General features: G+C 41.6%; 1 protein-coding gene across 1 annotated transcript in view; it reads right to left on the bottom strand.

Annotated features, from left to right (window-relative positions):
- The window catches only part of rnf150a (ring finger protein 150a), a 129,382-nt gene that overhangs the window by 30,149 nt on the left and 77,022 nt on the right, over positions 1–22,211 (bottom strand). Inside the window, exons 5-6 of the mRNA XM_072256190.1 lie at positions 20,960–21,056; positions 2,222–2,432 (exon numbers count right to left, since the gene is read on the bottom strand). Of these exons, the coding sequence (XP_072112291.1) occupies positions 2,222–2,432; positions 20,960–21,056 (308 nt within the window). The remainder of the gene's footprint in view (positions 1–2,221; positions 2,433–20,959; positions 21,057–22,211) is intronic.

Below are 22,211 nucleotides of genomic sequence, written 5' to 3'. Positions count from 1 at the left end.
AGCCAGCGCCTCTTCCCCAGGGCACCACTGCTCAATACAAGAGGACATGGCTTTAAGGTAAGGGGTGGGAAGTTCAAGGGGGATATTAGAGGAAGGTTTTTTATTTAGAGAGTGGTTGGTGCGTGGAATGCACTGCCTGAGTCAGTGGTGGAGGCAGGTACACTAGTGAAGCTTAAGAGACTACTAGACAGGTATATGGAGGAATTTAAGGTGGGGGCTTATATGGGAGGTAGGGTTTGAGGGTCGGCACAACATTGTGGGCCGAAGGGCCTGTACTGCGCTGTACTATTCTATGTTCTATATCTTTCTGCCTTTCCTCTCTCCATCTTCTCTTTTCTTTTCCCATTCTGCTTGTAAATTGTTTTACATTTGAACTCAGTGGTAAATACTTTCCAGCGTACCTTTTAATGTAAAATATCTATACTATTTTTTACATTAATAATTGCGAAAGGAATCTTCTTATTAGTAGATTATCATTACAGTTATTTCCAAGATAGAAAGTTCTTAATCTTGCCAGTGATAACAGGGAACAGCAGCAAAGAAAAGAATCAAAATATCTAACACCAAGCTATTCATTGGAACATATTAAAAAGATAATTGAATGGTACTAATATTAATAAGCTAATTTCTTTCTCTCACTTTCAGCCCTATAATAAAGCACTTAAAAACGTTTCTTTAAATTGTTAAATAAAATGCAGAACTTGAACCACTAATGGCTAGAAACTACCAAGGGCTGCCATCCCAAGGATATAACCTTAGAATCATCCTGGAACTATTGTTAGACACACAGCTGTGCTTCTCCAATTTCTCAGTTCAGGATGAGAACAAAATTAACCAACACTCTGAAAGTCCCTCTCCACACTACTTGCATATAGGTCCTGCAAAGAGTATATGAAGATGAAGCTACTCCCTGGATCTGTCTAGTTCCTATTGAAACTGATAGCCAATCAGCAGAGGTTCACTCATATGCTGTTCACAGAACAGACCACAGTCACTGGATGATTGCTCATTCATTAATATGTGGATTAATGCAAACTAAGCTCTTGGAATATTCTATGCCATATGTCATTGAATGCAAGCCTGCTGGCAGAAATTGTCCAGTGTTCAGTGACATGCAAGGATTTGTCTTTGAAGGCACCCTGACCCTAACAGAACTGTAGCGGCCAAGTCATTAGTTCTTTTGGTTGGCTAGATCTTATCACACTGCCTAGTTCCTGTGCGTAATGCTCCGTATTTATCAGAATTGAGAAGGGTGGGAGTTGAGAAAGTGCAGGCTGAGTAAAGATGGTAAGAATTAGACATTGAAAGTCGTCTTTTTTTCAGACGACTTGCTCAGGTATCTGCATTGCGCTTGTATGCTAAGAATAATCCCACAGGTCCTCATGCTACCAAGCAGTTTAGCAGGATGTTTTTCTGCCTTGTGGTGAATTATGACATATTACCTTCTCCAGCTAACGTCTACTACCAAGACCCACAGTGTGTTTTGAGAAAGATGAGCCCCGTAGAACTACTCTTCCATTGGACAAATCCCAAATTATCTTCTATTTGTGTGCATTCAAGTTGACCTGATGCACTTACGAAGTGTAGGCTGCATTTAAGTACTAGTGGTGAGATGAGTGGTGGTAACATCTATTTCATGCTGTGACTAAATTCATTGTGTCCATTTAAAATGAAAGCAGGATGCATGAATTTCCACCACGATAAATGTAGGATAATTAAGTTAAATTAGATAAGTATAATGTATTACAAAACGAAAACAAACAAAATATGATCAACACTGAAACAGCAAAACTTCAAAATGAACAGAATTTGAAAATATGACACTAAACATCACCAACCAATAGCTAAAGCAATAGAATATAACTTAGGTGATTATATAAACTGGTCATCATTATGTATAGCACCTTAGTCTGGAAATTCCAAAAACATCCTAAAAATTGCATTGGAATGCCAATGATGTCATGGAGAAAAGATTTTTTTTATTGTTGTCTCACTGCAGTAAAATAAATCTTTGGCTGAGCTACTAAAATTTGTTGCCTAGTATTCTTTTCCCAAGTCCACTACAGTTGGATGGGGGGGGGGGAGGGGGGGGCTACGGGTGGTTACATGGAGTAATTGGCAGCAACATCAAAAGAGAAGGGATCAGGGCAACCGGCATCAAACTTGAAAGAGTGCTTTTTTTTAAAAAACTTTTCCATTTATAAATAAAAAGGCAACTTACTGTTGCTAGCAGTAACAATCTCATCAACTTGCTGAAGAGGTTCATTGTCCTGAATTGTCTGTGAAAGCCCAACATTTCGAACAGGAGGATCAAAGCCAACCGAACTCTCATTCACTGTCACATCACTTGCGCCTGTAATCTGATTCGTTGGTGGTCCTCCTATGGAGCCTTCGTAATCCGTTGTTACATCATCTGCACAATCTGCATTTGGCTAGAAAACGGACACAAGTTACAAACTAAGCAACTCGTTTTTGTATTTCCTGGTACAAGGAAATAAAACTTATGGACATCACTTATTGTGATTTCACATAACAATTATCACATTCCAACTGATTATTAAGCAATGTTAAGAAAATCATAAAATTAAAATTGTCAGAAGCTAGAGGTTAACAAAAAAAAACGTGACAAATATAAGCTACTTAAGGGAACCCATCAAACGCTGCCACGAATATACTCCATGGCTGAGCATTCACAGCTCTCTGGAAAATACCATTCAAAAAAAATCATAATATTTGAATATATAAATTCTCCTTACATAAATTCTAAATGGTCAATCCTTAACTCTATGAGTGACCTGCGATTGTAAATTTCCAAGTTAAAAAGCATCTTTTTTTAAACCACTTCAGTCAAATTGCTTAGAAGTGTACTTACCTCAATGAAATTTCCCCACATGCTTCTAAATTCAAAGGAATGAAGCCCTGGCTTTTTAATCTCCCTCAGGATAATTTTTCTCACTTATTTACCCAGTGACCTTTGATGTGTTTCCTTTTAAGTGCGTAAAATCCTTTAATAGTCACTGTCAGTCAGAAAGATAGAATAAGGAAGCAGGCTTTTTCGGCTCAAGTTCATATCAGCTATCAAACACTGATTTTTACACTAATTCCATTTTATTTTCCTCACCTCTCCCACTCCAGCAGATTCTACACTCAATGTACTAAGTGCTATTTGCAACAGCCAAACTGCAGATCTTTGGATTGTGGGAGGAAACCCACAGAGCAAACATACAAACTCCATACTGATAACACCAGAGGTCAGGATTAAACACAGGGCATGGAGGCTGTGAGGCAGCAGATCTACCAGCGTACCAACCTTTTCCTTTTCTAACTGTCTGAGGTTCCGCATGATTACTTTCTAGAACTTGTATAAAAAAGCTCCGTTTCTTTTGAATGCCAATATATGCCCATCATTTAAAAACAGATTTTTAAAAAACTTTTCCTGACAACTTTTACATTGCTCCACTTGGCATTCTTTAGCCACATTCTTGCCCTCTCACTTAGTTCACCTGCATCTTTTTGCAACCTCCTTGTATCCTTCCTTCAACTTGCTTTCTACTCAACTCCGCATTTTTAAAAAGTTAAGGAATAAGTAGTAAATAGCAGAAGCCTAAACACTGATTCTTGAGCACCCAGTCATTAGCAAATGACCCATTTATTTCTAATCTATCCAATAAAAAAACCTCAATGAATTCTAATATAGTCCCACAGCACTCAGTCTTACGACGAATCACATGAATGGCAAAGAAAACACAATTTATCATGTCCAATGGTTGTCACTTGTACTCTAGCCACCACGCCAGTTGTTTGTGGTTTCACATCCTACTTCAGGAACTGAAGCACAAGTCTAGGATGAGACTTTGCACGTGCATCGTGGGAGTACTGCACAGATGGTTTATATCATAGAGTGTGACATTAAACTGGGCCCTGTTTTCTTCTCTGTTCTATGTCTGGCAATCGGGCTAATACCTAACCATTAATCATCCCAACTGATCATATGCATGTTGTAAATCATGAGAACTTGCTGTGAGAACATTTCCTAAGACATTAATTATGCTTCTGATGTCATTCACTGTAAACTGCTTCTGCACAACTTGAGGATCTGAATGGAGCTATACAAATAATCTTTTTTCACTGTTTCTCTCTTATTTGTCCCACTTCTTACAATCTCAAAAATTCAATGGATTTGTCAAAGAGAAAAATTCTTTCCTAAAGCTTCATATCCTTAGCAATTATAGAAGCAGGAGGAGAAGATGGCGCAATGGCAGCACACGCGGCCTCTCCGGTGAATGATATCTGTAATCTGTCAAGTAGGGTACCGTGCACAATTCTGATTTGATGGAGACGGACGTGAGAGTACGGAGGAATATCTGGAGAAACTTCTGAAATGCCCGTTTTGCTGCTGCTGCTACTGTGTGGTAACCAGAATCTCCAGAGCAGAAGGCCCCGAATCCTCGGCTTTGCTTGTTTCAGTGGCCGGGGCGAGGTCGAAGGTGCTCGGCAGAGGATGGTGCTTGGGAGGCTGTATCGGAGGGGCTGGTCGGAGGCTCGAAGTTTTTGTATGGACAGACTCGGTATTGGCTGTGGTCGGCTGCTTCCAAGGCATCGGCAAGTTGACGGTGCCTGGAGGTTTATGGCAGAGAGTTTCTCCCTTTTGCCGCCTGCTATTGGGGACTTGGGAGTCGATTGACTCGGGGACTTTGAAACTTTTTTTTAAACCGTGCCCATGGTTTTGTTCTTCATCAAATGATGGTATTGCTTTGCACTGCTCTAACTATATGTTATAATTATGTGGTTCTGTCAGTGTTAGTCTTTGGTTTGTTCTGTTTTTCTGTGATATCACTCTGGAGAAACATTGTATCATTTCTTAATGCCATGTATGCATTTCTAAATGACAATAGAAGAGGACTGAGTGTTCTCATAATCTAAGAATATCATGATTTATTTAAGTGCTCAGATGCATGCATCATGTTCACTTCCATTGATATCAGGCTAAATAGTCTCCAGTAACACGCTTTCTCTCTTCCACGTTTCATGAGTAGTGAACCTGCTGGAACATTCTGAAGGCTACCATATTTTGGAAGGTCAAGCCTAATTCGTTCACTACTCACATTTTTCATACTCTATTATGTTGTTTATCAGGCACTGTAGAGGCAGCAACCTATTAATTTCTCTGGGAGACTTCATTTAAAATAAATATAAGTACTCAACATTGGAAACAAAAAAAATCCTTATTCACACAATTCTTCGTTCTGCACTTTCTCCCAAAATACTCTGCGACCTCAACCATAAAAACAAATATAATTTAATGTACGTGTCATATCTTTAATCTCTATTATAATTCCTTCTCTTTTTGCCTGCAGGAAACCCATGTTAACTTTCATTAATCTCTTCCTTTCCCCCCCACCATGAAGTAGTCTACAATTCCACGTATATTCTTAGATTAGATTAGATTACAGGGACACTCAGTCCTCGTTTATTGTCATTTAGTAATGCATGCATTAAGAAATGATACAATGTTCCTCCAGTATGATATCACAGAAACACAAGACAGACCAAGGCTAAAACTGACAAAAACCACATAATTTTAACATATAGTTACAACAGTGCAAAGCAATACCGTAATTTGATAAAGAACAGACCATGGGCACAGTAAAAAAAAAGTCTCAAAGTCCCAATAGCCCCATCATCTCACGCAGACAGTAGAAGGAAGAAAAACTCTCCCTGCCTTGAACCTCCAGTGCCACAAACTTGCCGATGCAGCATCCTGGAAGCACCCGACCACAGCCGACTCTGAGTCCGTCCGAAAACTTCGAGCATCCGACCAGCACTCCGACACCGAGCACCACCTTTGCCGAGCGCTTCGACCCTGACCCCGGCCACCAAGCAACAGGCAAAGCCGAGGATTCGGGGCCTTCCCCTCTGGAGATTCTGGATTGCACAGTAGCAGCGGCAGCGAAACAGGCATTTCAGAAGTTTCACCAGATGTTCCTCCGTGCTTCTCCTGTCTGTCTCCATCAAATCAGGATTGTGCACGGCATCCTATTTGACAGATAACTGATATTCATTCTGGAGTGGCCACCGCGTGCTGCGTCGCGTCGCCATCTTCTCTTCTTCTTTCTGGTTCCTCTCAAATCCTCAGTCTATTTTCATTCTGTCAGTTATTTGGATATTTCTTGCTAAATCTCAAAATCCTCCAGTTCCCCTGGTTCTATAGATTTTTTAAAAAATAAACTCTTTTCTTAAAGCACACATTATATTTAACTTCTCTTCTTAGATCATGTTTTTCCTGGAGAATTTTATTTCTTAAGGAAATGTAAATTTGTTATAAATAATGTAGGCCATCCATGGCCATAATTGACAGGAGATGGAATTGGAAAAAGTGGACTCTGAACTATGTTCAGCAAAATGATTCCATGAACTCAACAGTTTACACTCAGAACTGCACTCCTTGAGCTGCCATCAAACACCAAAACACATTACTTGCTTTGGCTGACCCTTTATAACTTTCATTCCAATGACCCTTTCACCTGAATGACCAAAAGATATCTGTACAAACACATGACACTCCCATCCAAGCAAACTCCCACCTCACCCCCCATCTGCTGAAGTGATCAAGGTCCACAAAGTTTGTAGGGAAACCTTGCTCTGCAAAGAAATTTGATCCTTCACATTCCAATCTAACATTAGTTAATGCACAGGTGCAAATCTTGCACACTGTTTTTTCTTATGGTCTTTACTATTGCTTGCTCTTAGGAGAGGCCCACAATTGACCACTTCCTGTACATTCATGAAAAATACCCAAGATAGAAGAGGAGAAGGAAAAGGGCACATCAGTCTGATTGGTAACTGCTAAGTATTGCAACGGCTGAAGATGCTAAATCAGAGATACACTCTTCACTTGGAGAGGCAACAAATGCTTAATAGTCAAATTGAGAAGAAAGTAAAATTAGATTAGGGACAGTACCAATAGGATAATACCCGTCACATCTTCCCCCCCTCCCCACTTTATGTTTTCCACAGGACCACTTGCTCTGTGACTCACTTGGTCTGGCACTTTCCCCTGCAATTGTAGTAAGTGCATCATTTCTCTCTTCGCATCCTCCCTCACCGTCATCCAGAGGCCCAATTAGCTCTTCTGGCTGAGGTGCACATGTATCTCCTTCAATCTGGTCTATTGTATTCAGTGATTGAAATGCGGCCTCCTCTACGTTGGTGAGATTAAGCTTAGACTAGAAAAACATTGCACAGCATCTATCCTGCTGATGGAATGCAGGAGATGAACTACCTCCATGCAAGCTAAGAGTTATTAACAGAGGCAGATATGTATGTCATTTTTCAGCGGAGGCAATATACAAATCCTGGGCAAGTTAATATCAAAGCTTCCGCAAAAGCTGATGTGAGTAGTGTTGGGGATCACTCAAGATTTCAGCCTCTGCAATTTCTTTCAACATCAGAGCCTCAGTTACTACTACCCAATAACTACTTGCTGCTATAACAGAAAACAGAGATACAAACCAGAAACTGTTTATTGTCACCTGGTAGAAAATTGCTTTTCTTTAGGGATGAAAAGAAATGCCACTTAGAAGGAAATGGGTCTCCCTGGGGAGTAGACTATAGCTCTCAAAGGATTCAATTTGTTGTGTTTCTTGATATGATTCTAGGTGTTCACACAAGCCTAGAAACTCTGAAAATAGTTCTGTGTTTTGGGCTGCAGCAAATAATCTGTAACTGCCCAGTCTAGAAGAGTAGCACTGACACCAAGACCAAGAAAATACCACCATCACTTTGGACACAAGTATTTAGCCTCTCTTCACTGCTTCTCAGGCAATGGTCTCACCACTACTGTGCATGAGCTGTCTCTTCCAAGTCAGGTATTTATTTCAGTTACCCTGAGTAGGCAATCCCCATGAGCAGTATAGCTTACTAGTGGGGCAGAAAACAAGTAGGTGTATAGTTGGGACTACGCCTTGTGAGGAAAACCAACAAAGATGATCTGAAAAATTCTGAGGGATGAGCACATCTAAGGAATGTTATTCCTATCTCCTTCTACCATCACAATATGGATAGGGATCCGCTTGTCCTTACTTACCACGTCCAACAGCCTCCGAATCCAACACCCCATTCTTGGTAACTTCTGCCATCTCCAATAGGAACCTACCACTAAGCATTTCTTTCCCTTCCCCCTCCTTCCACTTTCCATAGGGATCACACTTAACGTGGCAACCCCCTTCTCCCTACTAATGTCCTTCTGGCTCTACATCTGCCCCTACATCTCCTCTCTTACTAGCATTCAGTCCTGCCCGGTGAGCAACGCTTCACCGGAGAGTCTGCTGGGGGTCATCTACTGCAGCCGGTGTAGCCTCCTCTACATCGATGAGACCTGACTCAGATTGGAGACTACTTTGTCGAGCACTTCCGCTCAGTCCACTGAATTGGTTACTCATTTCAATTCAACTTCCCATTCCCATTCTGACATGCCTTTCCATGGCCTCCTCTACTGCCACGATGAAGCCAAACTCAGGTTGGAGGATCATCACCTCATATTGGTTGGGTAGCCTCCAACCTGATGGCATGAACATCCATTTCTCCAACTTACAGTAATTTCCTGAAGTGGGAGGGTGAGGAGCCAGAGGTCATGGTACATATAGGTACCAATGACATAGGTAGGAAAAGGGAAGAGGTCCTGAAAGGAGAATATAGGGAGCTAGGAAGGGAGTTGAGAAAAAGGACCGCAAAGGTAGTAATCTCGGGATTACTGCCTGTGCCATGCGACAGTGAGAGTAGGAATGCAATGAGGTGGAGGATAAATGCGTGGCTGAGGGATTCGAGCAGGAGGCAGGGATTCAAGTTTTTGGATCATTGGGACCTCTTTTGGCGCAGGCATGACCTGTACAAAAAGGACGGGTTACACTTGAATCCTAAGGGGACCAATATCCTGGCAGGGAGATTAGCGAGGGCTACTGAGGTGACTTTAAACTAGAATGGTTGGGGGGTGGGAATCAAATTAAAGAGGCTAGGCGAGAGGAGGTTAGTTCACAACAGGGGGATGGGAACCAGTGCAGAGAGACAGAGGGGAGTAAAGTGAGGGTAGAAACAAAAAGTACTAAGGAGAAAAGTAAATGTGGCAGGCCGGCAAATCCAGAGCAAGCATTAAAAAGGGCCACTTTTCAGCATAATTGTATAAGGGCTAAGAGAGTTGTAAAAGAGCGCCTGAAGGCTTTGTGTGTCAATGCAAGGAGCATTTGTAACAAGGTGGATGAATTGAAAGTGCAGATTGTTATTAATGAATATGATATAGTTGGGATCACAGAGACATGGCTCCAGGGTGACCAAGGATGGGAGCTCAATGTTCAGGGATATTCAATATTCAGGAGGGATAGACATGAAAGAAAAGGAGGTGGGGTGGCATTGCTGGTTAAAGAGGAGATTAACGCAATAGAAAGGAAGGACATAAGCTGGGAAGATGTGGAATCGATATGGGTAGAGCTGCATAACACTAAGGGGCAGAAAACGCTGGTGGAAGTTGTGTACAGGCCACCTAACAGTAGTAGTGAGGTCGGGGATGGTATTAAACAGGAAATTAGAAATGTGTGCAATAAAGGAACAGCAGTTATAATGGGTGACTTCAATCTACATGTAGATTGGGTGAACCAAATTGGTAAAGGTGCTGAGGAAGAGGATTTCTTGGAAAGTATGTGGGATGGTTTTTTTGAACCAACATGTTGAGGAACCAACGAGAGAGCAGGCTATTCTGGACTGGGTATTGAGCAATGAGGAAGGGTTAATTAGCAATCTTGTCGTGAGAGGCCCCTTGGGTAAGAGTGACCATAATATGGTGGAATTCTTCATTAAGATGGAGAGTGACATAGTTAATTCAGAAACAAAGGTTCTGAACTTAAAGAGGGGTAACTTTGAAGGTATGAGACGTGAATTAGCTAAGATAGACTGGCAAATGACACTTAAAGGATTGACGGTGGATATGCAATGGCAAGCATTTAAAGGTTGCATGGATGAACTACAACAATTGTTCATCCCAGTTTGGCAAAAGAATAAATCAAGGAAGGTAGTGCACCCGTGGCTGACAAGAGAAATTAGGGGTAGTATCAATTCCAAAGAAGAAGCATACAAATTAGCCAGAAAAAGTGGCTCACCTGAGGACTGGGAGAAATTCAGAGTTCAGCAGAGGAGGACAAAGGGCTTAATTAGGAAGGGGAAAAACGATTATGAGAGAAAACTGGCAAGGAACATAAAAACTGACTGTAAAAGCTTTTATAGATATGTAAAAAGGAAAAGACTGGTAAAGACAAATGTAGGTCCCCTGTAGACAGAAACAGGTGAATTGATTATGGGGAGCAAGGACATGGCAGACCAATTGAATAATTACTTTGGTTCTGTCTTCACTAAGGAGGACATAAATAATCTTCCAGAAATAGTAGGGGACAGAGAGTCCAGTGAGATGGAGGAACAGAGCGAAATACATGTTAGTAGGGAAGTGGTGTTAGGTAAATTGAAGGGATTAAAGGCAGATAAATCCCCAGGGCCAGCTGGTCTGCATCCCAGAGTGCTTAAGGAAGTAGCCCAAGAAATAGTGGATGCATTAGTGATAATTTTTCAAAACTCGTTAGATTCTGGACTAGATCCTAAGGATTGGAGGGTGGCTAATGTAACCCCACTTTTTAAAAAAGGAGGGAGAGAGAAACCGGGGAATTATAGACTGGTTAGCCTAACGTCGGTGGTGGGGAAACTGCTGGAGTCAGTTATCAAAGATGTGATAACAGCACATTTGGAAAGCGGCGAAATCATTGGACAAAGTCAGCATGGATTTGTGAAAGGAAAATCATGTCTGACGAATCTCATAGAATTAGGGGAGAACCAGTGGATGTGGTATATTTGGATTTTCAAAAGGCTTTTGACAAGGTCCCACACAGGAGATTAGTGTGCAAACTTAAAGCACACGGTATTGGGAGTAAGGTATTGATGTGGATAGAGAATTGGTTAGCAGACAGGAAGCAAAGAGTGGGAATAAACAGGACCTTTTCAGAATGGCAGGCAATGACTAGTGGGGTACCGCAAGGCTCAGCGCTGGGACCCCAGTTGTTTACAATATATATTAATGACTTGGATGAGGGAATTAAATGCAGCATCTCCAAGTCTGCGGACAACACGAAGCTGGGCGGCAGTGTTAGCTGTGAGGAGGATGCTAAGAGGATGCAGGGTGACTTGGATAGGTTAGGTGAGTGGGCAAATTCATGGCAGATGCAATTTAATGTGGATAAATGTGAAGTTATCCACTTTGGTGGCAAAAGTAGGAAAACAGATTATTATCTGAATGGTGGCCAATTAGGAAAAGGGGAGGTGCAATGAGACCTGGGTGTCATTATACACCAGTCATTGAAAGTGGGCATGCAGGTACAGCAGGCGGTGAAAAAGGCGAATGGTATGCTGGCATTTATAGCGAGAGGACTCGAGTACAGGAGCAGGGAGGTACTACTGCAGTTGTACAAGGCCTTGGTGAGACTACCCCTAGAGTATTGTGTGCAGTTTTGGTCCCCTAATCTGAGGAAAGACATCCTTGCCATAGAGGGAGTACAAAGAAGGTTCACCAGATTGATTCCTGGGATGGCAGGACCTTCATATGAAGAAAGACTGGATGAACTAGGCTTGTACTCGTTGGAATTTAGAAGATTGAGGGGGGATCTGATTGAAACGTATAAAATCCTAAAGGGATTGGACAGGCTAGATGCAGGAAGATTGTTCTCGATGTTGGGGAAGTCCAGAACAAGGGGTCACAGTTTGAGGATAAAGGCGAAGCCTTTTAGGACTGAGATTAGGAAAAACTTCTTCACACAGAGAGTGGTGAATCTGTGGAATTCTCTGCCACAGGAAACAGTTGAGTCCAGTTCATTGGCTATATTTAAGAGGGAGTTAGATATGGCCCTTGTGGCTAGGGAGATCAGAGCGTATGGAGGGAAGGCTGGTGCAGGGTTCTGAGTTGGATGATCAGCCATGATCATAATAAATGGCGGTGCAGGCTCGAAGGGCCGAATGGCCTACTCCTGCACCTATTTTCTATGTTTCTTCCCTCACCTTTTCTATTCCCCTTTCTGTTTACCTTCTCACCACTTTTCTTCATACCTACTTGCCCATCATCTCCACTCATTCCCCTCCTCCTTCCCTTTCTTCCATGGTCCACTGACCTCTCCTATTAGATTCATTCTTCGACCCTTCTGCTTATCCCATTCCAGCTTCTTACTTCATCTCCCCTACTCCACACACCCACCTTTCCCTTCACCTGGTCTCACCTACCATTGCCAGCCTGCACTCCTTCCTTCCCCCACCTTACTCTAGCTTCTTCCTTTCCAGTCCTGATGAAGGGTCTCAGCCAGAAACATTAACTGTTTATTCCCCTTGTGACGAAAGAGGGTTACAAAGAGTACCCATATTTTAAGATGTTAACTGTCCTGTGCTGGCACCAGTGGGATCAACAGTTGATCTGCCACCTGTCTTCAGGAGAAAGAGAGATAAGGAAGACAATGGAGCAGCATTTGGAAATGTTAATGAAGAGACGGGAGAGTTTAACGGAAGGAGACACCGGTCTGAGAGCTGTCAAGATCGGCTCCCTTTTTGAACCCTGAACTGTTTGAAGTGATGGACAGGCGATACCCCAACAGGGGGATAAAAAGGGACAGGTTCACTAAGGCAAGACACACACGGCACCACGAGGTAACGAGACCCTGGAAGCGGTGCACCTCCCACAAGTCGGTGGGAGTTTTTGGAGGGCTGGTCGCGGGACCAAGCCATAGACGCACAGGGTGGAGAGGTACGATGGGCGGGAACCTGGTGTGTGTCCGCCCTTGCCTGGGTGCCAGGTTCACTGCACAGGAACGATCGTATCTGAAATGGAGGGGTCACAGTCGGTGACCTCAGAAGACATTACAAAGGGCTCGCCCGAAAGCTGACTGCGAGGAATATCGAAGGTCTGTGTGGAAGCCGTTTTGAATATTCATTCGCTTTTTCTCTCTCTCTCTCTCTCTCTCTCTCCCCCACGGCAGTGATTACTGTGAACTGAACTGAACTCAATTGAACTGAACTTTGCGTCACTTTGAAACTGGTCATTTACCCCTAGACGACAATAGAGCTTGATTGATCCTATTATCCTAGTTCTGTGGACATGTGTGTTTATCATTGCTGAACTGTTGCATTTATTATCCTTTTGATTAGAGTACTGTGTTGCTTATTTCTTTAATAAAACTTTCTTAGTTCCAGTAATCCAGACTCCAACCGAGTGATCCATTTCTGCTGGTTTGGCAACCCAGTTACGGGGTACATAACACTCTCCATAGATGCTGCCCAACTTGCTGAGCTCCTCCAGTATTTTTTGTGTCGCTGAAGAATGTTATATTATGTTTATGTAGTAATTTTCACTTTGATTGATAAATTTGGGTCCTTCATTAAAATGGTTAATTCTGTCAAATGTGAAAAATCCAAAACTGATAAATTCATTCATCCGGTGCAACACTTTATAAAGAATGCCTCAATGGATCCTATAATGCTGCTAGTTTGAAGATTTCATTATTTGCTCATTTATTTTGTGCCTGAAAGCAGATATCCCTAATGCTACCACAAATCACTGATTGCCAGTCTCAGGGAGGTGCACAACTTCCCTTCGTGGAATGAAGAACAAATTCTCTCAAGGCATTAAGAGAAACAAAGTAAATTTGCCTCCCCTGACCCCATTCTATTTCTGAAGATTTAAATTAAACCTGGGCATTGTTACAAACATGATGCCACAGTCAATACTGGCTCCACATCTATTACTGCAGAAGGTAATATACTACTACTACGTCGTCTCAGGCCTAAGGCAAGTAAGACGGTAATATGAGCTAATGTATTGTTTGCAAACAGTTCTAAAGAGATGAAACCTGATATTGGGAACATCAGCTATTTGGAGATCCTGCTCATTTTGTTCAATTCATGAAATGAATGTCCCCAGTGTTCAAATTCACCAGCTTGAAATGGTTCATACTAATGGATCTTATTCCTATTTTGCACCTTTCTCAAGCCTTTGTTAAACTGCAATATGGAAAAATCTCAAAACTTTGGCAGTACTCTACATTAGCAATGTTGATTGCAAAGATGGATATGTACTTCGTGGCACACTGATGCCATAATTTTAGAATTGCTTGTAGGTGCTGGGCATTCCTGGCATAAATTTGGTCTATGTCTGCAATGTAGTTCCATTGATACAGATATCCAAAAAAATTATTGAACAGGGAACAAAGAAGCCTCTCAGCTTGGTATTTCATGGGGAATTTCTTCTAGACCTGGTTCAACTGCATAGCTGAAGAACTGGTCAGACCGCACATGGAGTACTGTGCTCAGTTGTGGTCGCCTCACTACAGGAAGGATGTGGAAGCCATAGGAAGGGTGCAGAAGAGATTTACAAGGATGTTGCCTGGATTGGGGAGCATGCCTTATGAGAATAGGTTGAGTGAACTCAGCCTTTTCTCCTTGGAGCGAGGGAGGATGAAAGGTGACCTGATAGAGGTGTTCAAGATAATGAGAGGCATTGATTGTGTGGATAGTCAGAGGCTTTTTCCCAGGGCTGAAATGGTTGCCACAAGTGGACACAGGTTTAAAGTGCTGGGGAGTAGGTACAGAGGAGATGTCAGGGGTAAGCTTTTTCCACTCAAGAGAGTGGTGAGGGCATGGAAAGGGCTGCCGGCAATGGTGGTGGAGGTGAATATGATAGGGTCTTTTAAGAAACTTTTAGATAGGTACATGGAGATTAGTAAAATGGAGGGCGATAGGTAAGCCTAGTAATTTCTAAGGTAGGGACATGTTCGGCACAACTCTGTGGGCCGAAGGGCCAGCATTGTGCTGTAGGTTTTCTATGTTTTTATGTTTCCAACTGAACACTACGATGAAAATTGAATGTAATCAAGCAATCACAGAACGCATATTTAACAAAGATGCTGACTGTAAATTACATTGCTATTATAAATTGTTGAGTGCAGAGAGGCATAATGGGAGCAATGCCAAGTACTGCAGTGCTTGCTCTTTCTCTTCCTCCTCCTGGAGTGTCTCAAACAAAGGCTGATGGTGCCGGGGCTGAAATACAGAAGAACTTGGGCGCCACGTAACAACAAGAGAGTCATGTGAGCTCACTCTAAGTGTGGCTTCAATCATGAAAAAAGATCATGGTCAGTGAAAAGATACATTTAGAGAGTAGCAGCTCTTCATATTTTTGAACTATTCTAGGGTCTTAAGGATAACTTGAACTATAGGAATGTAATCCGTGGGTCCAGAAAATTTGGAAATAGGACAATCCACACACTGCTTAATTTACAAATGCTATTATACACGGTTCACTACAGAACGTTGCCTTAAAAAGGATGCAGGAGTCCACATACATGTAGAACCCATGTACATACTATACAATTAACATGCAAAGTGGAACAAGTAAATAAGAAAGCAAATGGAATGTCAATCCTTATCAGACAAAAAGAATACCATTTTACAGCGTCGGAAAGACTGCAGCTGGAATACTGTGTACAATTCTAGTCTGTTTATTTAATTTGAGATATATATCTGGTGACATAGTGCAAATATATCCTCACAGCTCTCGTAACCTTCTGACCTTGGGTGCTGCCTGCATGGAATTTGCATGTTCTGCCTGTGACTACTGGAGGTTCCAATGTGTGATCTAATTTCCTCCGCATACCAAAGGCACATGGGTAGGAAGGTTGACTAACCACTGTCTCCATATATAAATGAGAGTAGAGTCTGTGGGGAATTGAGGGGAGAACAAAATGGGATGAGATAGGAATACTATCAATGTGTGTGTTATGGTAGGCATAAAGACAATCGGCATAACAGCCTGTTTACATGCTGTCCAACTCCTTGAAAAGTCCCTGGGATAATGGGCTTGTTTAATTTGGAACAAGTGAGGAGGTCAAGCCTGTACGAGTTGCATACCGAAAGTGAAGGCAGAAATCTGCTGCCTGGAATAATCCAGATGCTATAGTGATCAGCATGGTGACCCAAGTGAGTGCAGGCACAGCTGCTCGTTGGAGTTATGAAGAATGACAGGTCATCATGTTGAAACGTTTACATTTCTGGCCTACTCCTATTCCCTAGTTATTATGTTCTAGTGTTCTTAAGTAGACTGAGCAACTCTGCTGAAGGAAAATATTTGTCATGGAATACAGGATATCAGTGATCTCCGTAAAGCTGCAGCGAGTTGCATACTGAGAGGCAAAGTAGAAATCACTAGCCAGGAAGCAGCTGGGTGACAGTGACCCAAGGCGGTCCATATACAGATAACTAGCCAAAGCTACAACAGGCAGAATGTTAAAGATTCCTGTGAATGCTGATTGAGGAATCCCCAGCCTCCAGAGACACTGGTCTTAAGATGTTGGGGATCACAGCTACTGAGTTGGATAGGGTGCAGGGACATGTGTTCCCCTCTCCATGGGTCCTCAGTGTGATTGATCTGCACGAGGCACCTGATGTGCAGCATTAATTCATTCCATAAGAAAACTACTGAAGAATCCATGTTAAAAAGGTTTTAATATGAAAAGCAAGTTGGCACCCAACCCAGTCAGTGTATCCATCAATAGTAGGATTCAGAATAAGAATAGCCTCAAATGTTCTGCAGTAAATTGCTGTGGTTTTGTGTAAAAATTACTGGCCTTTTAAATCTTGCTGTTTCACAGAATGCAGCACCATGAAAACATGCTCAATTGTTATAATTTACCAAAAACTGAATGAAACAACATGACCCAATTTCTCCTGGCAATGATCCAAATGAATGTTGCACAAGAACTGATGTCACTGTGTGCAATGTATATGAAAACCATTGTTTTAATCACCACTGGCTGGTCTAATTATCTGGAGCAAAATTCTGAATGAAAAGTTGCAACAGCACATGTCACAAGCAAAGAGATTAATTTTTCAGTGCTGGAGATGATACAAATAGAATTTCTTGGTACCTGCCTCTTTGCAAAACACTGGATCTAAAATAGCCTGTTCCTTGATATTCTGATCTAGAAAACAATCTTGAAATGATTTCCATGATTTTCATGTGCTGCTGCATTTTTCACTGTATGAGATAACACTAATCAAAAACAATTTTACTTAAGTTTCCATTCCTTATGTGGATAAAGAAATGTATCAATTCTATCAAGTGCAACACACACAAAATGCTGGAGGAACTCAACAAGCCATGCAGCATCTATGGAAAAAATTCACAGTCGATGTTTGGGGCCAAAACCCTTTGGCAGGACTGGAAAAAGAAAAGCTGAGTAGATTTAAATGGTGGGGGGAAGGGAGAGAGAAACGCCAGGTGATAGGTGAAAGAGACAGAAGGACATGGAAGGATGGGGGGGGGGGGAAGAAGGAGCACCAGAGGGGAGGTGATAGGTGGGCAAGGAGATAACACGAGAGGGGGAAATAGGCAGGAGAAATAGTGAAGGGGGGGGAGAGGAGGCATTACTGGAAGTTTGAGAAATTGATGTTCATGCCATCAGCTTGGAGGCTATCCAAACAGAATACATGGTGTTGTTCCTCCAGCCTAAGTGTGGCCTTATCACAACAGTGGAAGAGGTCATGGACGAACATATCGGAATGGGAATGGGAAGTGGAACTAAACTGGGTAGCCACTGGTTGCTAGACTTTGGCAGGACTTCCGAAATGTCAACTGTACTTTTTTCCATAGACACTGCCTGGCCTACTGAGTTCCTCCAGCATTTTGTGTTGATGAGAAATTAAAACCACACAGTGACTTCAACACTGTTGCACAATACTGTATTCATTGTTATTATACTATTATTTCATTTATTTGTATCATTGTCGATTAAAACAGATATACGTTAAAATGATTTTATAAGCATAAGAAAAAGGATTTGAGCAATTTATCAACATCCTTCCCAAGTACAAGACATGCTACTACTTTAAAAAAAAAAATGCACTTCAGGCCACTCAGGAGGTTTGCCAGCATCTCAAGCATCTTTACGTGCACATTTATCAACCCTAATGTTAAAACAGCCCCTTCAAACCTGGCATCATAACACCTCACTCTTTGACAATCTGGCACCTGACCCCTGGTAGCTCCTCACCACCATGTGCAAGAATTGCAATTTGACAATCCCTAATATTATAAAAAGTGCCAGTGTGTAAACTGAGATTGAGTTACGGAGTGCTACCTTTACTATCTCTTTTTCAGCACCTAACCTGGTGGGAGATCCTGGCTTTCTATAAGAAGAAATATGGTAGAATAAAGTGAAGGAAAAAGTAAAACATGCATCTGCACACTGTAAAGTAGAATAAAACAAATGGTTACAAGGGCGTGGAAGAGCAGTGAAGTACCAAAGGATAACAGTTTTCTAAATCCTGGGATTTTGAAACACGTACTAACTAACAACAACGTGCAGACTTTGCTTACCAATCTTCAATTGTGGGTACCTGTTTCAACCTTTTCTTGGTATTCAGGGGAAAATCAACTATTTGAAGTAGCTTACTTATTTACATGGCCAGTCATTATATATGACATTGTACTATCAGCAGTGAGAATCTGGGGCAGAGATCAGTGGCCACGGAATCCTAACTTAAGGAGTTATCTGAAGATGGCTTAAATCAGCAGTTCCCAGCCTGGGGTCCACAGACCCTTTCCTTAACAATATTAACCCATGGCATAAGAACAGTTGGGACCCCCTGGCTTAAATAAAGGCATCAATTCTCTTCTGACTCAAGAACATCCCACTGGGTGAGAACAGGGAGCAAGTAATATTCTCTGGGTAAGGGCTTCTCCAGCATTTAGGAACATGTACAACAATTTCACAAAAGTGACATCAATCCTAAATTGCACAGCAAATGGTATCTGCAATCAAAACATAACAAAGTAAAATCAGAAACAGTTAAATTTAGAAATCATAATAAATTGAATGTACAAAGCACTGATAACAAGCATCCAAAGCAAAACAGAAATTTAAACACCTATTACTTTCTGTGCAAAGATCTTTCCTCCCAAATTTTTCAACTTTCTACCTTTCACCGTAAATCTATGCCTGTAAGTGTCTGACACTTCCATCATGGTTCAAAGACTGATTACCTACCCTGTCAATGCCACTCAATTTTCTATACTTGTATTAGGTTGTCCTTCAGAATTTGACAATCCAGAAAAAACAATCCAAGCTTATCCAACCTCTAGTTATAGCTAATACTGTCAATCCAGGCAAATTCCTGGTGAAACTCTTCTGCACCCTCACTAAAGCCGACATATTTCTGACGTAACAAACAGAACCGAACACAGTACGGGTTTCCCCCGCCATCTGAAGGTAGAGCGTTCCTATGAAACGGTTCGTAAGCTGAAATGTCGTAAAGCGAAGAAGCAATTACCGTTTATTTATATGGGAAAATTCTGTGAGCGTTCGCAGACCCAAAAATAACCTACCAAATCATGCCAAATAACACATAAAACCTAAAATAACAGTAACATATAGTAAAAGCAGGAATGATATGATAAATACACAGCCTATATAAAGTAGAAATACTTCTCTACAACGATTGCCTGCACTGTTCCCTGTAGCGAAAATCTCATGCAAGCGCTCTCAGCAAAAACACTCTCTCCAGTAACCTTTAAGCTATGAAGCTGCCAAATCATACCAAATAACATGTAAAAATACACAGCCTACATAAAGTAGAAATAATGTACGTACAGTGTAGTATCACTTACTGGAATTGGGAAGACAGCGCCGAGCACACTGATGATGGTGTGTTAGACTGAGTCGTCGCAGGTTGGGGTGGTGCAGTGGCCCCCACCTTCCGGGCCGCCGACTCGATATATTGCCGCGAAGAATGCAGCAGTAGCCGGAAGGCACACAGCACATCTTTAAGAAAAAAGCTGAAATAAACATGCTAATTAATTAGGTGCTGCCCGGCACGTAAATGTCGGCGCGGATCAGAGGCGATTGCATCGCCTCTGATCTGGGCTGACAATTACGTGCTAGGCGGCACCTAACTAATTAGCATGTTTATTTCAGCTTTTTTCTTAAAGATGTGCTGTGTGCCTCCCGGCTACCGCTGCATTCTCCGCGAATCAGTACAGTATCTGTCCGGGGCCGGGGGTTGGGGTGGTGGGACACGGGGGTGTCATCTCATCGTCAATCAGGGCAGGCAGATCATCTTCTCCTATGACTGCCCGCCTCGATGTCGAAAGTCGAGGTTCGTCGTCTGCTGTGGCTGATGTGGAAGGCTTGCTTGACTGCTGAGCCTCGTGCATTTTTCTATCATACAGTTCTTTGTAAGCAATCAAACCATCCTGCAAATATCCCATAAACCTACGTACCCTTTCAAAATTAAAGTCGTACTGTATCATTGCAGCGAAAATTTCACGCAGTTGCTCCACTTTCGCTAATGCACTCGGTTTCGATTGTTATCCTTCCCTCTTCCAATTGCATCAGCTCTTCATCTATCAGTTCTTGGTCATGGGATGCCAAAACCTCTTCAACATCATCTTCATCAGCTTCCACAAGCCAAACTCACCTTGTCCTTGCTTCGTTCACCACAACCGAAACGCATAAATATGTCTAGTTTTACGCTAAGTGTAACACCCTTATGAGCTCTTTCAGGCTCTTCCGACACCTTAGAACTCATCTTGCTAACGGCTGCTCAATGCAACGTGTTTAAGTAGTGCCGTTCCGAATCCGGGACTTTTTTGTGACTTTAAAAATTGACCTTACACAACTTTAGGAATTCAACTTTGAACAACAGGAGTAGCAAACTACTAGGTCACTGCCTCTCACAACTTAGCATATTGCAACCACTATTTGAATAGAAACACTAACAATATTGAAATAAATAGCAATGTCAAGCATTTGATGCACTATTTTGCAAACCAAGGATGAAATCCAAATCTCTGCAAAAGCCAGTAATTTAATGTACAATGTTCACACAATCCTACCGGAATTCCAAGCGCTTTCAGAATGTTCATTTTGCACATTGGGCACGTGCGGTGATCTAGTAGCCAAGGATCCACACACGTCTTATGGAAAAGGTGCCTACATTACATGAGAAACACAGTTCTGTCAACCATTACATAATGACCACAGCTTACATGTCTAAATTGAAACTGTAAGTAACAAGTCACATTCATGGACCAAAGGATTTTATCCAAGAACTTTTTACTTACTTTGAATAAGGGCATCACTCCTCTACTGACTCAAGAACATTAGACTGGGTGAGAACAGGGATTAAGTAATATTCTCAGGGATTAAATAAAGGCTTTCTCCAGCATTCAGGGACATTTCAGGGCACATATGTAGAAGGATTCATGTGTAGCTAATATATTTAGAATCATCAATTTTATCAATAATGACAACGATAATAAATACTGATCAATCTGAATTTGGAATAAGAAGCAATGGAATGGAAAAATGAACATTTTACTCCATGGAGCAGAGACTGAACTGCATTTCCATCAGCAACAAATTATTTGCCATTTAAGGGTAGACGAACAAAAGTCATGATGATAGTATACAGATGAAACTTATTTCTCATGCACTCCCTCCTAAGCACAGGTAAAACGAAATTACATCAATTGCTTCCATCACGTTGCAACTCTCCCATTCTTCATTCAGTTGTTCATACCGACAGAAAAGCATTTCAGCGTAAGTTTAACTCATCTCTCATTATTTATTAATGCAAACCCTTTGACTCCAAATTAATCAATGTCATGTAAAAACAACATTTTGGTGGTTTTTCCAAAAGTTATATGGGCAATTCTGAGGAATTTTAACCCTCACAAGGCAATGTGCAAAAGGAATTCAATATTTTCACACTTTGGTCACTCCATCAAATAAGCAATCCAGATTTTCCATGGAATTGCTTTTTTAATGCGGGTTCCCATCATACAACTACTGCAATAACAAACTAAAGAAATATAAAACTAACCATCATCTACCTTTTCCAATACAGTAAGTCATTTTTATTCACATCTCTAAATCATCTCCGTTTAACTTCTTTTTAAAAAAACATTAAGTTAGTTAGTTTTCAAGATACAGCTGCTTAATTAAATCAAATTGCAGCTGAAATAAATTGCAGCACCCACACAATGAAATTTATGAGCATCAGATAACATGCATTGAAAAACTCTTCTGTAAATTAATGAAATATTAAATGATTTTGTGAAACCCATTATCCATATTTCTTTTGAA

The sequence above is a fragment of the Mobula birostris genome, chromosome 4, assembly GCF_030028105.1.
Source record: "Mobula birostris isolate sMobBir1 chromosome 4, sMobBir1.hap1, whole genome shotgun sequence".
Taxonomy (NCBI): Eukaryota; Metazoa; Chordata; class Chondrichthyes; order Myliobatiformes; family Myliobatidae; genus Mobula; species Mobula birostris.
The sequence above is the reverse complement of the archived record's forward strand: the minus strand, read 5'-3'. Positions and strand labels throughout refer to the sequence as shown.